The sequence below is a fragment of the Gossypium raimondii genome, chromosome 8 (genome assembly GCF_025698545.1).
Source record: "Gossypium raimondii isolate GPD5lz chromosome 8, ASM2569854v1, whole genome shotgun sequence".
NCBI lineage: Eukaryota > Viridiplantae > Streptophyta > Magnoliopsida > Malvales > Malvaceae > Gossypium > Gossypium raimondii.
Genome location: NC_068572.1, coordinates 45,873,085 through 45,897,398, shown reverse-complemented (window position 1 = coordinate 45,897,398; position 24,314 = coordinate 45,873,085). Strand labels below are relative to the sequence as shown.

Here is a 24,314-nt window from a genome sequence, read left to right as displayed (position 1 = left end):
AAGTTTAGGGCAAATCTAAAAGATACCTAAAAATAAGGGACACACGGCCTTGTGTAACATCCTAGATTGTGACTTTTGAAGTTGGGACACACAGCAATGTCCCAGCCCGTGTCTCTACCCGTGTAGCTCATTAACTTGAGACACACAGTCGTGTCCTAGCCCGTATAACTCACTGACTTAGGTCACACGGCTGTGTCCCAGACTATATTTTGCTTAATCCTCAATTTAGTCCCTAAACCGAAACAAATTTTAATACCCTTATTTAACCTCAAATTTTTATACTAATTTTACTCTAAACTAAATTTATCTCCCTATTTTCAATTCTACCCTTATATTACGAAAATTTCTCAATTTAGTCTCTTTCTCAAAATCAACAATTAACTTCACTATTTAGCCCTTTTTCACTACTAACTTTAGAATCTATCAAATTAATCCCTAATACTTAAACTATTCAACAATGGCAACATTTAAAATCTTAAACAATACTAAAAATTATACCATGGGCTGGGTAGCTCTAAGTATCAAGATTTCAAAAACGTAAAAATTACAAGAAAATAAACTAAATTGATTAACCAATTGAAGTTGGAAGGTTAAAACCGCTAAGTGCTGTGCGTTTCTTTCTTTTCTTCCTTCCCAAACTATTTTTGCATGTCAAAATAAAAGAAAAGAAATGGTTTGGTGTGGTTGTTTATTACAACTACTTTTTATTATTACTATTATGATTATATGTATATTTTAAAATTAACTTAAATTATATAACATATATATAATATACACATGCATAGTTTATTAACTCATGACGGCCACTTTAAAAGAAACAAAGGTATAATTGCTATTTTAGCCCCTTTAATTTATTTCAATCTATAATTCAACTTTTAACACCTACACAATTTAGTCACCGTACTTTAATAACTCCTAATTTCATAAAAATTACTTATCCAAAATTTAATTCGTCTCTAATATAACTCCGTAAATATTTACAGGTCTGGTTTGTAGAAACGGAGTCCCAGGAATACACTCTCCTACACCTCTGACTTACAAAAAATGATAAAATTACATAACAAATAATTAAATCTCATAACTTACACATAATATGAGACTAATAGCAGAACTTGATTTAATAAGTTTAATTGCTAATAACTGAGATTTCCAGATTTGAAAAATACATGGATTAAAATTGACAAAATTGAAATAAAGTACTAAATCTTCAATTTACACATAGTATAGGGGATTAATAACAAAATTGGGCTAAACATATTCTTTCCCATCCCAGCATGGGCCTTGAATTGATGGCAAACAATTAATGCCCCCATTGGGTTGAGGTTGTATATACATAGGGGTTAAAAGTTGGCTGAAATCATTGTGGCCAGGCTATCATAGGTTTGAAAAAAAGTAAGTGTTTCTAATAAATGGTCCGTTTGTTAGCATATCGATAACCAGGGTTTAGCCTTAGAAGAAGAATTTATATTGATGTAATTCTCCTTCTAACCTTAATAAAATATCGAAGTTTAAACTATATAGATGTAATTCTCTCTCTTCAGATTTTGATGCTGTTTTTGAATGAAGAATGGGATGGGTCAGTGACTGTCCCTTCCAAGTAAATAAATTCTAAGCAGAATTTGATAAAATGCACAAGAGAAATGAACGGACTGGGGTTTATGGTACTTGGAAATTTACAGTTGACCACAAATTTTGGTAAGATATATTGTTTTTGGTGGAGCATGAGTTTGTTAATAAGTAATAACTCTGTCCAATGGTGATCAATCATAATGTTGAAATGTTTTAGGGTTTCGCCAGTTGCATAGGTACAAAACATGCTCTCTTTATATAGTACTAATGGTTATAATACTTACTTTAAGGCTATTATCGTCATTCAGATGCACTGATTTGTATGTCAAAGACATTATTATCTTAAGGGATAAGGTGAATTTAGTGTCGGTGTGGCTCAAGTAAGATGCAAATCAAGTGGAGATTCTAATCTCAGATCATGCACTAAGATTTTGATGTCATTTGGTAGAGGAGTCAAATATCTAACATAAACCAACAAGGAATTCAATAGGACACTGGAGGCTTTTGTGGATTTCAGAAGACACGAATCTCAAGGCCAGTACAAGTACATCTACAACTATAAATGCCGTCTAGTACTTCTTATGGGTCCAAACGAACCTACTCACCTCTTTCAATGCCCATCCTTCCCCTTCAACCCGCTGTCGGCGGCCTCTTTTTTTTTATTCCACCACTGGATGTATATGCTATATGGTTCCAGATTACACAAAATTGGGTTATTTTTTTAATGTGGAAAAAAGCTTAGCTGCTTTGTCTCTACTTTCAACTCCGCCTTTGCTCGGAGGAATCACTCAAATATTTAACAAAATTGTAATGATAGAAGCTTGGCTTCCACCCACCTTACAATTGAATTTTGATTATATTTAAATTTAAATTGAATCATATTATTAAACAAGTTAATTATTTCGATATTATTTTTTCCATAAAAGTTGTTATACCGCCCATAAAAGACATGTATCAAATTTATTATGATGATTTTTTTGTAAAACATTGTCCATCTAAGTTAACTTAGTTAAGACTCTTTGCTAAAAGATAAATGGGGCTCCAAGCGACCATGAAGTTAGAGTAAGACAACCTACAACACGAGCAAGGCCACACAGCACATAACATAATAGCAACTAACTTGCAATAACAATACTCATTTGGCATATGATCTTTAACCTCTATTTTATTAATACAATCATCCAATCCCTCACATGAAATGTTAAATAAAGGATAACTTATTATACACAAGATAAAAGGGTCTATCCAAGTCAACCTCTTCCTCCTGACTCCTTTTTCATTCGGCTTTCTACCCTACACGAGTGAATTACACCTTATTTTCTTTTATCTTTTTTTTACCAGTATTTGATATGAATAAAATTCGAACTTAAAACTTTATTTAATACATATTGAGGTGTTGCTTAAATTATAATACCATTTCTCTTTTACTTTATTCACTACCCCATCTTTCTTTACATTACCAACTCAACGGTGGCCCCCCTACTATAAATCCTCATTAAACATCACACAGCCTGGGTATCCCTTCATTTTCCTCCTCTTTAGATTTCACGCTTATTATTTTCGTAACATTTTGAACTCATAGAAATGACTGCATCTTCCCTTACAATCTCTCCAAGGAAGCTTCGATCCGATCTCTACTCTTACTCCTATCAGAATGATGCAAAAACCCCACTGGTGATATCAGTCCTGGCTTCTCTTATTGAGAGAACAATGGCAAGAAACGAAAGGATAGCCAAGAACTGTAAATGGGCATTAGCAAAAGATTACAACAGCAGAGTTTTCGAGTGCCAGGAGACACCGGACATGACGATTCAATCCTACCTAGAAAGAATCTTCCGATACACCAAAGCCGGACCATCCGTTTATGTGGTGGCATATGTATATATGGATCGGTTTCGCCAAGCAAATCCAGGGTTCCGGATTAATGCTAGGAACGTACATAGGCTCCTCATTACCATCATCATGGTGGCTTCCAAGTATATTGAAGACATGTGAGTATAGTTATAGTCTAGTTTCCCCCTTCCCATTATATTCAAACTATGCGTAGAGTATTAATCTAATAGTATTGGTACTGTTGGGTAGGAATTACAGAAATTCGTACTTTGCACGAGTAGGAGGGTTGACGACCAAGGAACTGAACAAGTTGGAGGTTGAATTTTTGTTCATGACGGGTTTCAAACTGCATGTAAATGTGAGAGTGTTCGAGAGCTACTGCAGTCACTTGGAGAGGGAAGTGAGCATTGGAGGAGGATACCACATTGAGAGGACACTAAGGTGTGCTGAAGATATCAAATCCAAACAAGTCGAACAAGAAAGATACAACTCCAATATTGCTCGCATTTTGTTGTAATTAATAGGGTTGCTTTTTTTTTTTCTTTCTACTTTATTATGTGTACATATTTGATGTATAAATATGTGATTGTTTTGTTTCAACTTTGAAGTTGGGGCCAGTACAGAGGAGTGATGTATAAACCATATTGTATGTCTTCTGCTTAAGAAATGGAATACAAGTAATATATTATTTGTTAATACTATTCCCATGTTTTCCATTTTTGCTCAAATAATTTACATATATTAAAAAAGAAGAAGAAGAAGAAGCTTCGGTAGTAATATCAAAATCTCAATGAACTTTGAAAAGCTTTTAATACAAAAACATGAATATAGATTTAAAGTTGTTCAAGGCTAGTTGAGCTCTCATCATCATCCGAGTTAGTTGAAACTTGTGTTCAGAACATTGATTTTATGTAACAAAGTTATTCTTTATTTAAAGCAAAAGTGAAGGCCTACATCAGTCTTTGAAATTATGCATAATCGAAAGTTTTCACCAATTATTTTCTATGCTTCAACATTATCAATTGTGGGTCAGTTTACATATAAAGAAGTGGGCGTTATTAATTCAAGGTGCCCGTCAAGTGGGGCACTGGGGAGCTAAATAATGCTATCATTAAGATGCTGCAGTAGGTGAAAAGGGTTAGTCCTCTAAGTCTAACCATGATCATGTACCAACTTGATTCCCCAAAAGAAATGATTTATTCTTAATTTTAGTTTTTATCCTTTTTGCATTCTTAAATTTTAATTTTAACCTAAAAAATAACAATTAAATGCATTTGATTATCCTCACATTATGAATGAGTTGTGAATTTAATCCATATTAATCTTGAATTTAAACTTTTCAAAATTTAAGCCGCTAATCATAACGAAAATGACTTAATTTCTCATAAGTATTATATAAAATAACAAACTAACATAAAATTACACATATAATAATATATTTTTCAGTATCAAATTTTAAAAATATTAAAATTTAAATCAAAATTAAAAATTTAAAGTTCAAAATATAAAAATATAAAATTAAATCTATGGATGGTAGGGTAGGCTAAAACAAAAAGGGTGTCATTTCCATTGGGAAAGAAACTCATCTTATTTCCTAACTAATGATATAATTATCTTATCACCCAGAGATAGAGGGAAGACGAGAATGGCAGGAGTGCACTATAGTCGAGGGTAGCTTATGAGTCGTTTCCACTACTTTCTATTAATGGTTGTTAATTTTTTTATTTCACAAAATTTAAGATTTCATCGTTAAAAAGTTAAAAAAGAAAATTAGTTTTGTTTAAAAATATAAGCTGAATTAACTAAATTATAAAAAGTTAAAATTCTAGTTAGATTATCCATGAAATTGATAAATTCAAATTGATAGAGTGAGACTAATTTGTTCTTACAACTAAGGGTATCCCTTGTCCTTAATTATAAATGATTTAGATTTTAACTGGAAATAGGTTTATATGGTATAGGCTTGTGAGAGGATGAAGGAGGAGGGAGAAAGGTTCATCAATTATTAGTTCCAATTTCATAACTTATTTATAATATGAATAATTGTACTTAATTTACAAATCCAATCTAACCGCTGAACAGCTTCACTCAAAAGGGAAGAGGAAGGTTTATTGGGCATACTTGATGTTGAAAGATGGGCTAACTGTGTGACGTTGAACAGTAATACTAATATAACCTTTTGCGCATTTGTTGGTCCATTGGCCCTTTGCTTTAAATACCAAAGTGAAAGGCTAAAAATTTATGAACCTTTGAGGCCCTAAATGGTCCTCACTAGATTATTGGGCTCCAATCTAAGGTATAAATGTGCGATTTTTGAGTTTAATGGAACAAGCCTTTGTGCTATTAAATTCCGTCTCTTCTTCATCACTGTTTTCATTCTTAGTGTTTACTTTTTCATTTTAGTTTTGTTTCTTGATTCTCATGGCTATATGGTGTTCCAAGATTTTAAGTTTTGTAAAAGAGAAAATAGTTAGTGATTTTTTTTATTTGATCCTATTCTGAATCCACTCTAAAATGGTCAACATTATATGTGATTATCAAATATTGAAAAATATTGTTGAGGGAAGACTTAACTTCTTTTAAAGAAGTTTTTAACATGTCGTCTGTTCAGAGCTGACAAACCCCTCAATTGATCACTAGATCAAGTGGTACTTTGCCTCCCCTTTAATGACCTAAATCCTATATAGGTTGGGAGATTCAAACCCTATACCATAAGCAAATGACCATCATTTCTTTTGGTTGGTCTAATCCAGCAAGGCTCTCTCGCTCTATGGCCTTACACTCCAAGTGGCCTTTTCAAGCACTTAAGATCTCGTAAAGTTGGAAAATAAATCTCGGCTCAACTCAAGGACAATATTAAGATGTCTATGGAACCGGAAAAACATCTGGGGCTGAGCTTTTCAAGCATTGAAAGATAGAATGAGAAGGAAGATAAGTGAGTGGAGTATCCGGCATCTCCTACAAGTGAGGATATTTTCATTAAATCTGTTCAAGTCATTCCTATGTATTCCATTTTATGCTTTCTATTCCCAAATTCTTTATGTGTGGAGTTAGAAAATATTATTGGTAATTTCTGGTGGTGCAAAAGTAATAATAAATGTGGAATTCATTGGTGCAATTGGAAATAGTTATATGAATTAAAAATAGTCATATTCAGTTGCCTAGCAAAGTTTAATTTGGCTTTGCTTGCTAAACAAGGTTGGCGTTTGATTAATTATCCAAATTCTTTGTTAGCGAGATCGCTAAAGGCAAAATATTTACCAAATACGAACTTTCTAAAGTCAAGTTTAGGGAATCTACCTTCTTATACCTAGAAAAGTATGTAAGCCATAAAGGGCCCTCTTGCGTTTCGGATGTGTTGGAGAATTGGTACAGGGGCAACAGTTTTGGTTAGAGATGATGCTTGGATTCCTAGGAATTCAAATTGCAAAATTCAGCAACTTACTACCAATCAATGTATACAAACTGTGGCTGATTTGATTGATCCAACTATGAGGAAATGGAGAAAAGGAATTATTCGATCTACCTTTGACGAGGCGGAGGCTCAATAAATTTTAAGTATTCCTTTGACACAGTTTCTACATGAGGATTTCTTGGCTTGGGGTGGTGAGGTGTCGATGGAGTATTCAGTGCGTAATGTGTACAAATTGTTGTTACAAGAAAATAATGTGGTAATTACAAATGGGGCTAAGTTATGGCTATCGGATCTGCCCACCAAGTTAAAGATTACAGTATGAAGAATTACAAAGAATTATATGCCTACTTTTGCTAATCTAAATTACAAAAGATTAATGGGAATACAAGAATGCCCTAGATGTGTGAACGGAATCGAAACAGTGGAACATGTGTTTCGGGATTGTCTGAAATCAAAGGAGATCTGCCAGCAGCTGGGCATTAGGTGGCCAACAATGTCATCAAATATGCACATTAAAGATTGGGTGAATCAGTTTTTCGAAAATAATTCAAAATACCTTTGTGAAATCTTTTGTTGTACTTTGCGGGCTATATGGACTAGGAGAAACCAACTATTGCATGAAGGTAAACATGGAACAACCTTTGATGCGGCAAATTTTATTAGGAATTATTTGGGAGAAATTGATGGAATCAATGAAAAATAACAGTAAAGCAAGGTGTGCAAGCACAATTGAAAGCACCAAAGGACCAATTTGTTAAAATAAATTTTGATGCAGCATTTTGTAAGCAAAATAATAAATCATGCCCTGAAATTATCATCAAAGATGCAACTGGCAGAGTACTATTTTCAAAAAGCTTACTGCATGATAACATACCTTCACCATTTGCAGCTGAGGCATTGGCATGTTTATAAGCAGTTGAGATGGGGCTGCATGTGGGACTTACTATGGTAGAGATAGAAGGGGATGCCTTATCGATGATTCAGAAGCTACAAACAAAGGGAATCTAAATGTGAGTAATAGGTGCTCACATGATAAACGCCAGGGCTATTTGTGAAATATACCAAGCGTGTGCCTTTAAACATGCACAGAGACAAGTGAATGGTGTAGCACATTTACTGGTTGTAGAAGGGTTAAAGAGAAATGCAAAATCTTATTTGATTGGTGAGGTTCTTCTTTTTGCAAAAGAGGCAGTTGACGAGGATTATCGACAGCAAGGTTAGGTTTTTCCTGTAGATAGAGAATTAACTGATTAGAAATGGAGATGGACGACAAGACTCACTTTGGGCAAGCAAAACGGAAAACATAAGAGACTCACATGTTGTTTCATGATTTTGGCATCAGTGTTGTGACCGGAGCGAAGGCAAGATAGAAAATATTGGGCCAATCTGAAGATTATTTTTCTTCTTTCAGATGAATCAATATGCACAAGAGCAGATAAGAAACAGAAAAGGAATCTGAAGGGACTTTGGTTTTTCAGATAGTTGGGGATGAGGAAACGCCTGCTTACGTTTTTTATTGGGTTGTCTGAGTTAGTGTTTTGCTTTGTCTGTGTTTGGGCTTTAAAGAATCGGGCCTTGTTTATTTTTATTTATAATCCAGCCTCCCTCAATAGAGGCTGTAAATGTTGTCCTCTTTAAAATTTGAACATTACAATTGCCCCCATGAAATGTCTAGGGCGACATACATCCTTGATGAAATAGTATACCACATGCTAAATTTAATTGAATTCCATACTATGAAAACTACCAAGTATTTTGTTAGAATTTGGTTTTTAGAGTTTACAGAAATTGAAAAAATTAGTCCAATTGAATAACATAATTACACAATGCCATTACTTGAGAATTAACAATTTAGCAATTTATATTCATAGAATTGAACAAAATCAGTAGCTCAACAATTTATATGCATCAAATTAGGAAAAAAAATTAAGGGTTGAAGCTCATATGCTTTCCATAAAAAGACAAACTTTGTAGTTGTCATCAAATATGGTGACCAAATTCTAACAAATTAAAATAAAAAGATGAACTTATCAATTTTCATTAAGTAGAAGATAGAGTTCATGTTAGACCAAGATTAATTAGAGACAACTTTTGGTGGTTCAAATTCTAGCTTATTCATCAATTTCAATCTTGATTGTTGTAGGTAAAATGACCTAATAGGGAAAATACAAGGAAATGTAGGTATCAAAAGATGTTTAGAGTGGTTTTTTGAGGGGGTTTTCATATAAAACAAATTAGAAGGTAATGGAGAGTTGCAAATGGGTGAAGAAGAGTCATTAGTGTTTAAACAATTGATATATTTAATGAATTTCCAAATTTTATGATAGCCCAAATGAGACGCAAAACTTTAGTTGAGAAAAAGAGCAAGAAAGATAGGGTAAGGGTTTGAAGAAAGATATTCTTAACATTTTGTTTTGCTTTTTATTTGTTATTAGATTCCATTGAATGATATTTATATATTTTAGTTCTTCAATAACAACACTTTCTAGATTTTATTTTTCTAGAATTTCTATATATAATATTCTTTTATATTATTTTAAGAGTATTTTTTATATAATTTCTATATTGAACCAATGCCAAATTGACAAGAAATATAAAAGCCGAGGACTACAATTATTATTATGCCAACTAAAAAAGTACCACTTCACAACTGAGTGACAAAAAGGAAAAAAACAATTCGAAAAGTTTGGTGGTAGGATTGGAACTTTTTTTTAATTATGTGACCACAATAAAATTTACCCATAATTTAATATACCCTAATTTTTTTATCTAGAATATTTCAATAATTTGGCCAAAATATTTATGAATCATGGATGTCTACTCCAATCTATTATTTCAATGTCAAATAACGTAATGGTATCCTGTTTTTGTGATTAATGTAGCAAATAATACAAATTTGTTTTCAACTAAGCATGTGCAATTCTTGAATAATTTATCATTATTGTCAAAATCCACTTGGAAAAGACTATGAATTGATATGAAGATATTGAGTATTGTGACCCACATTTGTGTGATAGAGAGAGTGTGTTAAACTACCTGAATATTTTCGGGTAATTTACCATTAAAAGTTTATTTTTTTTAAATTTATCGAAATAGCCTCGGTATTTTATTATTTATCGGAATGGGCCATTTTCCCTTAAATCGCGTCCACGTCAGCACGATGTCAGGGGACGTGCCAGGAAATCGCGGCCATGTAAGCGCGCTTTACTGACATGGCAACAATCGCGTCCTCTGAAGCGCGATTTGTGTCCACGTCAGCAAAGCGCGCTGACGTGGACGCGATTTGTCCCGCGCGTGAACAGTGCAACGGTCAATTTTTTGACCGTTGCACCCCCAACGGTCCAAAAAAAACTATAAATACCCCCACCCCTTTTTTTGTTCACAAACTAATCCTCTCTCAAATTTCCTCTCAATTTCTTCTAAATTTCCTCTAAATTTGCTCTCAAATTCCTTCAAAATTTCTCTCAAATCCATATTTATTTTCAATTTGCTCTCAAGTTCCTCTTAAATTTCTCTTAAATCCCCATTTTTAAATAATTTTAAAAAAAATTATTTTTTAAATTTTTTTAAACCCTAAAAATTTGTACGATTTCAGTAATAGCCGGAGAATTGACTCGTCTTGATAAGCACCACATATCGGAGGAACAAATGAAAATGGTAAGCGTTAAATTTAATTTTTAAATATTATTTAAGAATTTTTTATTTATGCATTTTTAGATAATTATTAATTTATTATTTGTTATAAAAGTCTGTAGATCGGATATTGGAATGCAATATCCGGAATATGCATGGTCCTCCATCATCGTTGGTAGAGAACTACCTGTAGGAAGCGGGTTTTTGGCACGTGGAGACGGTAGGCCGGGGATGCAAGGTGGACCCGAAACTAATCAGTGCGTTGATCGAGAGGTGGAGACCCGAGACGCACACATTCCATCTTCTATGTGGAGAGTGCACTATCACTTTGGAAGATGTCAGTCTGCAATTGGGATTACCGGTGGACAGGTACCCAGTCACCGGGTCTGCCCATCTAGCGATTGGCTTGCGGTGTGCTACGAGCTTTTGGGCATTATTCCGAAGAAAATGGACGGAGGTAAGATCGAGATTGGCTGGTTAAGAGATACATTCCAGGATCCGGATGAAGATTCAACCGAAATAGAAAGAATCCGATATGCTCGGGCATACATTCTTCAGTTAATTAGAGGTTATCTGATGCCCGACTTGTCAGAACCGAGTACATCTAAGATGGCTGCTGAAACTCGTTGATTTTAGAGCAGCTGGTGAATTGAGTTGGGGGTCTGCCGTCTTGGCAACGTTATATCGGGAGATGTGTGGGGCGACGTGACAGAGGAAAGCAAAAATCGGAGGTTGCCTGTCACTACTGTAGTCATAGGCACGCTTTTGCTTTCCATTTCTACTTCCTCGAGTGGACTACCCATATACATTCTCACTCATAACGAGGTAAATTTTATATTAGATTTTACAATTATTATGTAGAATTTTAAAAATAAAAGTATGCTAAAATTTTATTTAATTAGGTGGAACCATCCGACAAGTCATGCTCGATTACCTACCTCTCTTGAAGATATACGGCTTCTATTAGACCAACAGTCGGAAGCACATATAAGTATTAAATAAAATTGATATTTCCATCGTTCGCTAGTCGATTGGTATTTAGTACTTAGTATTTAGTATTTAATATTTAGTATTATGTATATAACTGATATTTTTATCATGTTCATATAGTTTCAATGGACACCATACGAGGATCCGACAATTCGAGCAGTAATTCCGGATGAGTTCTTACAAAATCCAAACGCTTGGCAAGCGAAAGTCGCGTTGATCAACTATGCGACCGTGGAGATGCAACAGTCAGACAGGGTGTTACGGCAATTTAGATGTAGACAACCGATTCCCGTGGAACCTGAGGTGTTTGACGATCACCACAAAATCGACATTCGACAATTGAATACCGATTGGCCGAGATTCTGGTTCGAGTATATCCAAATGTGGGAAGATCGGTATGACTATATACCTAGTATGGAACCGATCATCATTCCGGAGCTAGCGTACTTGCCGGAATACATGCCATGGTTTAGGATCCATGGCAAGCCGTATTTACTATCGCCAAAAGAGAGGTAGCGGCAATTACGTGCCCAAAGAGAAATACGAGGGCCTTTAAATCCAAGACGACAAGATGACGACACTGGCCCCTCAACGACGCCCAGACATTCACCCGGCCCAACGAGAGCACCGACACAGTCACCCGACCCAGCAGTTCAACCGATGATACCCACGCAACCACCTTTTCAGATGATGCCAGGTGCGTTTCCTAGCCCTTTTATGTATCCTAACCCTTATATGTTTTCTTTTTAGAGTCCTATGGCAGGTTGGAGCCAATGGGCTGGTTTAGCTCCATTTCCTGTTACTCCCGAGTGGACCGCCGATGTATAGGCCAGTGACGCACGAGGGATCGCAAGAGGGACCGTCGGAGAGCTCTTCTTTTTACCAATCCCCACCATCGTATAGGTTTCAAACACCGTCGTCATTGGTGATGCAAACACCTCCACATTCACAATTCTATCAATGTGGCTCATCGTCCCAACTCCGACAACCAGATGCCCTACTAGAAGAACCAGAATTCCCGCCGGAAGAACCACAACCGCCGCTAGAAGTTGGACAAAGAAGGAATCCAGCGCGTAACCATCGACGGCTGTCATGTGGCACTAAATTCTACGGGCACAGATATTGATTTTTGCATTTAAATTTATTTGTACAAATATTTTGAATATTTTGATATTTTTTGATGTAATAAAATAGAATTTTTTTTGAGTTATTACTTAAAAACCCTAAACCCTTAACTTATTAAAAATTTATATATTTATAATTTATAATTAAATGCATAATTTAATTGACAAAACCTTAAACCCTTAACCTAAAAACCTTAAACCCTTAACTTAAAAACCCTAACCCTTAACCCAAAAACCCTAACACTTAAATTAAAACCCATAAACCCTTAACTTAAAACCCATAAACCCTTAACCTAAAAACCCTAACCCTTAACTTTAAAACCCTAACCCTTTAACTTTAAAACCCTAACCCCTTAACTTAAAAACCTTAAACCCTTAACTTAAAAACCCTAACCCCTTAACTTTAAAACACTAAACCCTTAACTTTAAAACCCTAACCCTTAATTTTAAAACCATAAACCCTTAAATTAAAACCCCTAAACCCTTAACCTAAAAATTCTAACCCTTAACTTAAAAACCCTAACCATTGACTTTAAAATCCTAAACCCTTAAATTAAAAACCCTAACCCTTAACTTAAATATAATTTGATAATTTTACTAACATTAATACAATTATCAGTTAATAATTTTACATTCACATAATGTTAGATTTAGAAAAATGTTTTGACTGGTATCAATTAATAATTGAAAAAAATATAATTGTTTTAAAATTACATTCAACTATTGCGATTAAGGCATGACCGACTTGTATGGCTTGAATTCCTACACCATCAGCACAACTTCTGTTGACTGGCTATTTCTCGGATATCAATATTATTACGTATTCTAGTCGAGCAAGGTCGACCCTTTGGTTTGCGACGTAATTCTCTATCCAGTAACAGCTTAAAAGAAGCAAGAGATACGGGCGGCCACTTACATTCATCTGGGACCGGTGGGAAAACGTGTCTTCAGACGTTGTACATGTTTTCTAATTGTACACTTCGTCCACATAACTCATCGAATCCAGACAGAGATTCTAACAAGCTGCAATAACATGAGCGTATGGATAACGAAGTGCATCAAGCATCCCACAGTCGCAAGTCCTATTTCGCAAGTGTACACGATATTTCCCGCTAACAACACCTTGGTGTGGTTTGTCAAACTCTGACACGCGAAACCATAAGTTGTCTCGATCGTGACACACTGTGTGCATGGTGTTTGCTCGCGCATTGGCCTTGTTAATTTCTTGAACTACCTTACTGCACCATACATGTCCTCCCTGTATCTGGCCTGGATAACTTGCTACTCGCTTTGGAAATAGTGCTGCCAAACGAAAATATATCTCACACACAACCGATGTTATCGGTAGATAACGCGTTCCTTTAAGAACAAAATTTATGCATTCAGCCAAGTTTGGCATTATATGGTCATATCGTAGGCCGCCGTCGTATACTTGTGCCCACTGTTCGAAACGTATGTTACAAAGGTAGTTCGCCCCTTCTCCGTTAATTGAATGTAAAGTTGCTAACATTTCGTGAAGACTGTCTTTATTTATTTCATACCTTGCCAATATAAGTTCATAGCGAATATTACATACCACTTATACCAATAAAACTAATTCAAATTGATAAACAAAATAACACAGATATAGACTAAATACCCATGTTGGTCACTTGTCGTCGTTCGCTCTTAGATGGATATTGCTTGTAGTACCTGGAAGCAACGTGTCTTAGGCAATATCGATGGTGTGTGCCCTGCCATAAGCTTCCCTGTAGATCAAATGCAGCTAGTATACCGGTGCCCCGATCTGAAATAACACAAATATCAGGTTGGGGGCACACATGCCTCCTTAACCTAGAGAGAAAGAAATCCCAATTATTAGACGACTCCCCCGGTGTTATTGCAAATGCAATTGTAAGAATTCTCTTACCGCCATCCTGTGCCACTGCAAGCAATAGCAAATGAGTATACTTACTAAATACAAAGGTACCGTCAATTTGTACTAATGACTTGCAGTATGGAAATGCGTCTCGACATTACTTAAAGGTCCAAAATAGGCGTTTGAACACTTGGAATCCACGTAGCAATCAGCCGTTATAGTACACGCGTTTCGTTTCAAGGTCTGTAATGGCACCTGGGACGTATCTCTCTAGCACTTGACACCACTGCCATATTTCATTATATGAGGCATCCCACCCACTATGCATATTCTCCAACGCCTTTTGCTTATCTATCCAAGCCTTGCGGTAAGAGGGCGTGTACCCTATTTGGCTACGGATATTGGTAATTAACACCGGCACTGAAGTCCTGGCATCTGCTTTTACCGTGGGCAGTATCAAGCTGGTTAACATAGCTGAATCCATCTTCGGATGATCTTGTGAAACACTTATAAATTGAGTACATTAAATAATACAACATTACATAATAAAAGTATTATTCAGATACCGTCAATACTGTACCTGCAGCACATGTATGTGGACATTTGTACTTTTTAATCTCCTACAACCCTGTCTTTTTCCTTAACGAAGCGTAGATTTTCCATGAACATGTGCCATCTTGCACCGTACACTTCGCCTCAAACTTATCAGATCTGGATTTAACGACGTGGTAGTTAACGCCGTTTTTGATGCTATGTTGTTTCAAAGTACCAATAAAACTATCCTTGTTGGTAAACTGATTACCAACTTCAAATTCACCCAAATCTAGTCCTGAACTTGTACGATCACGCAACCGGTGTGGTAGATCTAGAAACTCTAACGCATTATCTGCAGGCAGATCGACATTATGCATGTGGGCTGGAGGTGAGTATACTCTGAATCATGGATTTTCTTCTTCATTTGAACTCCTTTTAACATCTTCAGATTCTGTTGGAATAGGTTTCGGTTCAGAAAATAAGCCAACTTCTACACCATCGGGCCCGGGCTCTCGAGGTGGATCCACATCAGAGTCATCTTCTAACCCACAATCATCTACAGCATACGAGGTCCCCTCATCGGTTGACGTCGTAGGGAGTACATCATCCCTTCTTCTGGGCATTTCATAACGTCCCCAATTGGATGTAGATTGCCAACCACTAGAACTTGATACCGTTCCCCAGTACGTATTTCCAGCATCAAACATCGAGCCACCGACGTACATGTCCCATCCATCGACAGAGTGTCTTGCGAGGGATGTGCATTCAACACCGCTACCAAACATGGGTTGTTCCGTGTGTTCTAACCCGCTAACCGAATGTTCGGCCAGGGGTCGTGTATACATCTCGGACACCGATCGCAAGTACATCATTTGGCGATGTAAATTGTACATATAACTCAATATAAGGTGCTCCACTAGTAAGATAAGTCTGCACCATTGCCTCCAAGCTACGAGCATCTTTTATGTCGAATGAGTCATATGTCACCAGATCAACAGAGGAACAGAATCGATACGTAATAGACAGAACTTTCATTGGCGTCGTTTCGAAAATTTTATGCCTAATTCTTTTACGAAGTTCTGTCAAATCTATGTTTTGGTTAAAAACCAGTCGCACCGTATTCTCCGATAAAACAACAACACCATTCTCGGTGTGGCAAACCTCACCATCGTAGTAAATAACAACACTAATACGTTCACTCATATTTGAAACTCTAACCTTCTTAGCCTCTCTAAATTGTTTCTGCTGTGACTTATGCAATCTCAGAACATTTTTTGCCTCATTTATAGCCTCAGCCTAAACATGCTACTGTAGCAAAAGCGCGTCCACGTGGGCTCGATTTCACAAATTCTTCTCATAAAGCATCCTGCTAGAAGCGATTTTATACTTTTTGGTCAGAAACGTCAAGTCGAAATTACTTTTCTAGGACCTACTGTAGCAAAAGCGCGTCCACGAGGGCGCGATTTCATAAATTCTTCTCAAATAGCATGCTTCTTGCAGCATTGTTTTATACTATTTGCTCAGAAACGTCAACTCAAAATTATTTTTTCAGGACCTACTGTAGCAAAAGCGCGTCCATGTGGGCGCGACTTCACAAATTCTTCTTATAAAGCATCCTGCTTGAAGCGTTTTTTAAAACTATTTACTCAAAAATGTCAACTCGAAATTATTTCTTCCAGGACCAACTGTAGCAAAAGCGCGTCCACGAGGGCGCGATTTCACAAATTCTTCTCATAAAGTATCCTGCTTGAAGCGTTTGTTAAACTATTTGCTCAGAAACGTCAAGTCGAAATTATTTTTCTAGGACCTACTGTAGCAAAAGCACGTACACGTGGGCGTGACTTCAAAAATCCTTCTGATAAATCATTCTGCTTTGATTTTATCTTAAAAACCCATAAGCACAAAACGTAATCCAATTTTGAATAAATTTTAATTAATTTAATTACGAAACCCTAAACCTTAATCCCTTATTTGTTTACTTTTTTCTCCGAAAACCCTAAAAACCCTAAGGTGGGAAACACGGCGAAATCGCGTCCAGGTCAGCGCGCTTTGCTAACGTGGACACAAATCGCGCTTCAGATGACGCGATTTGTTGCCATGTCGACAAAAGCTACCGACGTGACACGATTTCTGGCATCGCCCTCGACATCGCTACCGACGAGACGCGATTTAAGGAAAAAGGGCTCATTCCGGTAAATAATAAAATACCGGGCCAATTTCGGTAAATTTAAGAAAAAATTAACTTTTTTTGGTATTTTGCCCAATATTTTCCTTCCATAATTACCTTAATTGTCTTATACGCTATCATAACTTTGAACCTTATTTACTTTTACTTTTTACAATAATTTTTTTTTCTATAACCGCACTCATTACCAAGTACATCTTTATTAACTTGGTTTTCTATAATCTCAAATTAATTCGAAATGAAAATAATAAATTTTAGTTAAAAATAATTTGAATTATATTTTATTAAATGAATAAAATTGTAAATACTATTCTAACCCATTGATTAATAATATGATTAATTTGAAATTGTTTGGAGAAGATAAAAGTAAATAAATGAATTTTAATTCAAACTAGAATGGTTTCCAAGTATATATGTTGAGCATGAAAGTGATGGCCATGTGTATCCCTAATCGGAATTAAGGATTCACCATGTTTTATTGAAGCAAATTTCCATGTAAAACAAAGCATTGGATCACAATCACTCCTTGTCACCGTTTCTTCCTTTTCTTTTTAAATTTTAACAATCCCCAAAATCCCCGCCAAATATTACGTGCCGTCGTATTTGAATAATACAATTTCCTGGACCGTTGGATTTGGATGGTTCAACGGCAAAATTAACGAACATGTTTTTCCGTTGCCTCGCCTTTCAAAGCCGCAAATCTTGTGTGACTTGGGATTTTTAATTGGAAGTTAATTAAGTGTATTTCCTTGAATTAGGGGGGGACTCAGACTGAATTAATGTACGATAAGACGAGGGAAAACTGCACTCCCTCTATTCACATTCCAACATCTTTACACTCCTATCCAATTTGCCTCTAACTTTTTTATTTGAACCTTTCATTGCTAATTGTGGTCATATTTTTATCTTATATGAAACTATTCACATTAAAAAAAGTAAAATTTCAAAAATTATAAGAGTTTACATGAATCACTGTTTGATTAAATTGTAGATTTGTGTGTAATTTTAAACAAGAAAAACACGTCATAAAATCATATAAGAAATAAGCTCATAGTTGGCTTGAAGTGAGGTTGATTTCGAATTAAACTGAAAATTGTGAGTGCATATATTTATATGCTGCCTTTACAAGTATTAATATTTGGTGGAAGGAGAGCTAGTTAAGAATAAAAAAAATAGCAATTCAGCTGGCTAATTTCAATATTTATTTATGCTCTTTAAATTTTTTTAAATTTTTATGAATATTTCATTGAGGGCCAATTTTCTGTAAATAAAATAGTAGTGGGCAAATGGTAAAAAGGCATACGTATAAAGGACCATTTGACTTATAAAAAGGACTATAGTACAATATGAGATATAGCATTGGAGCTGCCGTCGTATTTTTACCGGAAGAAGCAATTAAACTTCTTAAACGGACCTATATATCTATTGCTAACGTGGGGCACGTGATAACCGTCCTACTGACATAACCGCTTGTGGGCGACTGGGTCCTAACTTTATTACACAAACCGTGCATAGGACACAAAAAACGTTTTGTCAATATTTATTTGCATAAGTCGTAATAAGTTTTATCTATTTCATTTAAATACAATTAGGGGTGTTCAATAGGTTAACTGACCCGAATTACGATTAATCGAATTAACTGAACCTTTTAAACTCTTAACCGACCCTGACCGAATTAATTCGGTTAATCAACCGATTAACCGAATTAATTCAATTTTATCCGAAACTTGCACACCCCTAAATACAATATAGCTATTCTTTCTACTACATAAAGTAAATATTGAATATCAAAGGGTCTAAAAACACAAAGAATACTTTAAAAATCAGATTGGGGCAGCCAAGCTCGGAAACAACGAAATCTGACTCATCTATCCATGTTGGACTCTGTTAATATGCTATATGGTGTACATCAATAAAAGCTAATGCATTAGTTACTTTTTTTTTCTACCTGGGTTGACTTGATGGTTAGAATATTTATCAGTGTTTTGCCCTTCTCTTATATTTTACCAAAAAGAAATTATTTATCGTAGAGTATACTAATAAACAAAGTATCTAACATGAGAGCTAGAAAAATTCTCAAAATAAAACAACATTATTGCTTCTGTATTACAGTGCATATGAAATATACATAAAATACAAATACATGCAAACTTCCCGACATACATCATTTTCACAATAGATCCTTTGAATTAATTAATAACTTGTGAACATAATACAAAATTCTTATCTTTTATGTTTAGTATTTATGTCACTTTTAATCTTAGTAAAAGCAATGGTGCCGCCTATCCTACCTGATGTCTTCAAAATCTTTTATATTATTTAACCAAAATTTTTATTTCTTACTAATCTTTTTATAAAAATCCCTTACAAAAAGTCTAATCAAGCAGTATAATTTATTTCTTATTTCGTATCTCAAGGATCTTCCTTTTGACTTGTCCCTGAAGAAAATAATGCTTCAATCCTCCATTGTTATTACACGTGTCATTTTCTAAGTGGTTGCATTAGAAACCATGCACTACGCTTGGCTCTATAAATTCCTAGTAGTTCTTCTGCTAGAGCCATCACCCAACTTAAAACTTCTCTGCTACCTACTAGCTAATTTCTTGGATCGAAGTTTGTGTTCATGGCTTTCACTACTCTTGGAAACATGTGCTCCCTCTTAGCTTTTGGAGTCACATTTTCAGTTTTATTTAACGGTTGCTTTGGATTCTACCCTAAGCTCCTTAATGTCTCATTGGCAGCATCTGAGTATGATTGGTCCCCAGCCGGCGCTACATGGTATGGCAGCCCCACAGGGGCTGGAAGTGATGGTAATGACTAGCATGGGCAATGATTGTCACCATTTACACTAATGTTTTTTGTTTGATTATTTCTTCAAGTTTAACCATTTTGTGTGTATGAATGTAGGTGGATCTTGTGGCTATGGAGGAAGTGTGTCGCAAGCGCCATTTTCGTCATTGGTATCGGCTGGAGGCCCTTCTCTGTACAAATCTGGCAAAGGATGCGGTGCCTGTTATGAGGTGCAGTAAGACTACTCTCTCATGCAAAGGGTTTCAATATTATCATTAATGGCAGTGTACTTAGGCATATGTACGTATATTTCAGGTAAAATGCACGAGTAATTCAGCCTGTTCGGGAAACGCTGCGACCGTAGTAATCACAGATGAATGCCCCGGCTGTGTTTCAGAGTCGGTTCATTTCGATTTAAGTGGTACTTCTTTTGGTGCCATGGCTAAGTCTGGTCAGGCTGAGAAGCTCCGTGATGCTGGGGTCTTGCAAATTCAATATAGAAAGTAAGAATTTAGTTTTAGTCCTCACCTACCTTTAATGGATAAAAAGTCTTTATAGCCTTGACGAAATGGGTTTGCAGAGTTGAAGAATTCAATCTCTCTCCTCTTTTATTTTTTTATTATAATTATTCTGTTTGTTGACGAAATGGGTTTGCAGAGTTGAATGTAACTATCCTGGAACGACCATTGCATTCCACGTCGATGCGGGTTCCAACCCTAACTATTTCGCCACCCTAATTGAATACGAAGATGGAGATGGTGACCTTGCCTCGGTTGACCTGAAACAGGCGCTTGACACTGACACCTGGCAACCCATGCAACAATCCTGGGGTGCTGTCTGGAAACTCGACGCCGGTTCCCGGTTGCGGGCTCCCTTCTCTATCAAGCTAACCTCACTCGACTCTCGCAACACCATTGTGGCCACCGGTGTGATTCCGGCGGGATGGGAGCCTGGGAAAACCTATAGATCGGTTGTTAATTTTAAAGTCTAAGTTGGTATATATAGATATAATACGTGTGTATTAATGTAGTGTTGGCGAGTTTGAAGTCAACATGTGTCATATTCTTCCAAGACTCAAGTGTTAATTGCTTGATTGCATATGTTTTTGGAAGAATTTTATTAAAACTATATAGTTCATAGCTTTAATCGTATGAGTAATTCCGTTTCTCTTTTCTTTTTCCAGATATCCGTTGTAGTAAATTTTAGTTCAGTTTGAATCAACTCCAACTGTTAAGGGAGATATAGCGAGACAATATTATGCTGCGCATTTAAGTAAAAGGTTTTAAAATACTGGATTAGACTCATTTGGATCAATTGATTATCTTGAATGGCCTACCTATCGTTGTACTACGGATTTTGGAAACTGGAAACAGGCATGCATCACGTGTTGTCTGTGAAAGTTGTTGTTAGTACGGAAAATAAAAAATATTGAAATTTCTAGGTTTGAGTCCCATTTAGTACAAGTATTTACTGATTTTGGATAAAAATCTAAAAACTGAACATAATATTTTAATTATTTCCCAATTCAATTGGTAATTAAATCATAAATTTTAACTGTACTATAAATATCCTATGACTATTACTTAAAACATTAAAGGTCATTTTTACTAAAGTACTGAATAAAAGTCCTTTTTACTTATTATTTTGTAATTTATTTGATCTTCCAACTTTACAAAAGAAAAAGTTATTTTAGTCTCTCATTTAATTCTTTCACCTCTTTTAGTTCTTGAACTTACATGTTTTATCAAATAATCCCAAAATGGATGAAAAAGTTAACGTTTGTTAACTTTGCTGACATGATATATACGTAGATTGTCACATGGATGCCATTTCAAAAATTAATTAATTTTAAAATTTAAAATATATTTAAAAAATATTTTTATACTTTTTAAATAATTTCACTGTGTCAGTAAAGTAAAAAACGTTATCTTTTTCATCAATTTTGGGGTAACTTGACCAAAAAACGCAAGTTTAAGGGTTAAAAAGGACAAAAAAATAAATGAATGGCTAAAACAAATTTTTAAAAGTTAGAGGCTCAAATAAATTAAAATATTCTTTAATAAATTCATTGTATTGTTTACATTAAATATTATAATACATTAATAATATGAAAATAAAGTACCATCCTTCCTTGAGTGTGATTAAATTAAATTAAATATATTGGTTCCAATGTAATTTCCTTTTACTCCCCATTGAGAAAAAAAGAAACACAAGTGAGGAAACATTCTTTTCAGCCTAAATCATGGTGCTACTCAAGATTTCTTTTGAGGAAAATGGACCAAATTCATCTTTAAATTAAAGGTTGTTTTATACCTTTATATATGCAATTAAAATCCAAATATATGGTTCATTTTCCTAAAACACAATTATATTATATACATCTAAATGTTAATTCTTATAAGCGATTTTCATAAGAATTAATTGCATTAAAATTATGATTCCTTAAATTTTAAAATATTTAATTATATATTATATCAATAAAATCCTTTCGTTACTAAAACCATTAATTTAGCCGTTAAATGATGTCTTAAATTAATAAAATCCTTTCGTTACTAAAACCATTAATTTAGCCGTTAAATGATGTCTTAAATTCTATGTGACATAGTTTAAAATAAAATTTTAAAAAATATATTGTAAAATGGATGTTGTAAAAATCTTGGTTTTGAGGTTTTCAAGCTTTTACAAAATTATTGTTCACTCCTTGTTTTGGTTTTATTTCATTTTTAGTTTTTAATTTTAAAAGTTATGCGACAACATACTACTTTTCTTTAAACTTTTAATTTTAAATTATGTTATATAAGATTTAACATGTAGTTTAATGATTAAAATAATGATAATTTCAATATTCTGATTGATATGACATCAATAGTTTAGGATGTAACTAAAATATTTTAAAGTTTAAAGACTAATTTAAAATAAAAATAATAATCTAAGGATGGCTAGTGCAATTAACTCTTTTCGTAAATACCGCAGGGTTGTAATTAAGGGTGAGTCTAAAAAGTTTTCACAAACTCATAATTTGTATTTAAATATCCAATTAATATCAATCTTGAGTTTGATACTCGGACAATTTTTCACTCTTACCCTAGCATATTTATATCCACCCAGAACCACTTCCTTGAAGTAGCTTGTTTCCCTTCATCTTTTCTATGATTTTCCCATCATCCAAACAGAAAAAAGACTCATCACACCCATGTCATCTTTCAGTCTTACCAACGACTCACTTCTGGGGATCCTCAACATCATAAAGTTCTTGTTCTCAATCACTATCCTCTTGGTCGGAATCTTGCTAAGCGAAAACGCAGCCTTAACGGACTGCGACCGTTTCTTCTACAAGCCGCTTATCTGGTTCGGAGTCTTTCTCCTGCTCGTCTCTTTGACAGGCTTTATCGGGGCCTGCTTCTACGGCCACTTGCCACGCATGCTCTGGGTCTACCAAGTCCTCATGTTTCTTCTCATTGTAGCCGGCATCATTTTCACTATTTTCGCTTTTGCGGTAACTAATAAAGGCGGTGGTCGGTTGTTACCCGGTGCTGGATATAAAGTGTACAGGCTGGGAGATTACTCTAACTGGCTTCAAAATCGACTTAATAACAACAGGAATTGGAATAAGATCAAGACCTGTTTGGTTGAATCCAAGGTTTGCAGTGATTTATATTCCAAGTATTGGGATGTTAGTTTCAACAAATTCCATCAAAAGCCCTTGAATCCTATTCAGGTACGATTCCTTCATATGTCATGAAACCTCTCCACTGTGCTATGAGTTCTATTATTATTATTATTATTATTATTATTATTATTATTATTATTATTATTATTATTATTATTATAACTTTTATATTAAATGCAGACTGGTTGTTGTAAGCCGCCAAACGAATGTGGGTTTACGTACGTGAATCCAGCACGTTGGGTGGAGGAGAATTGGCAAGTGTACTCTGAAAATCCTGATTGCAAGGCATGGGATAATGATCAAAATATACTATGCTACAATTGCGAATCGTGCAAGGCAGGGGTTTTAGACAACACCAAGCATTCGTGGAAGAAGGTTCAGTGGTTTTACGTCATATGCCAGATGTTGCTCATCATTATGTATGCAGTTGGTTGCTTTGCTTTCAGAAACATATTGATCGATGAGAGTTGACCATGCATGCTGATTCTCATCCATGGTTGAAGTCTTGAGCAAATGGTTTTGTTATTTTTTAGGGTTAGGGTTTAGATATGGAAAAAGAATCAGCGTTTATCATTTATGATGGTCTATTTTGTTTCTTAATTTGTTTCTTTATTGGTCCCTGTTTCACTGTTAGGGTTTCGATACTTTCTCGCATTTATTTTAGTGCACTTTTGGAGCACTTACGGCTGCAAGTTTAATCACGGTTTGGGCAT

The 24,314-nt window shown here is 35.1% G+C and overlaps 3 protein-coding genes and 1 long non-coding RNA gene across 5 annotated transcripts; 3 read left to right on the top strand and 1 right to left on the bottom strand.

Moving 5' to 3' along the window:
* Positions 1-3,073: 3,073 nt before the first annotated feature.
* Positions 3,074-4,098, top strand: LOC105791670 (cyclin-U2-2). Its single transcript, XM_012619856.2, has 2 exons — positions 3,074-3,560; positions 3,652-4,098. Exons 1-2 carry the CDS (start codon positions 3,154-3,156, stop codon positions 3,917-3,919), a joined length of 675 nt encoding a protein of 224 aa, XP_012475310.1. The 5' UTR covers positions 3,074-3,153; the 3' UTR covers positions 3,920-4,098.
* A 2,817-nt stretch (positions 4,099-6,915) lies between these two features.
* Positions 6,916-8,333, bottom strand: LOC105791669 (uncharacterized). 2 transcript variants are annotated; one of them, XR_008198880.1, is made up of 3 exons: positions 8,134-8,333; positions 7,692-8,045; positions 6,916-7,456 (listed from the first exon to the last, which is right to left on the bottom strand). It is a non-coding gene; the product is annotated as an uncharacterized LOC105791669 (long non-coding RNA). The 2 variants fall into 2 exon arrangements; XR_001133055.2 differs by having other exon boundaries at positions 6,916-8,045.
* Positions 8,334-19,705: 11,372 nt separating this feature from the next.
* On the top strand, positions 19,706-21,115 carry LOC105791668 (putative expansin-B2). Its single transcript, XM_012619855.2, has 4 exons — positions 19,706-19,951; positions 20,049-20,161; positions 20,247-20,434; positions 20,589-21,115. The coding sequence occupies exons 1-4, from the start codon at positions 19,765-19,767 to the stop codon at positions 20,920-20,922; spliced, it is 822 nt and encodes a 273-aa protein (XP_012475309.1). The 5' UTR covers positions 19,706-19,764; the 3' UTR covers positions 20,923-21,115.
* Positions 21,116-23,124: 2,009 nt separating this feature from the next.
* On the top strand, positions 23,125-24,072 carry LOC105793660 (tetraspanin-8). The gene is made up of 2 exons (XM_012622518.2): positions 23,125-23,649; positions 23,782-24,072. The coding sequence occupies exons 1-2, from the start codon at positions 23,125-23,127 to the stop codon at positions 24,070-24,072; spliced, it is 816 nt and encodes a 271-aa protein (XP_012477972.1).
* Positions 24,073-24,314: the final 242 nt, after the last annotated feature.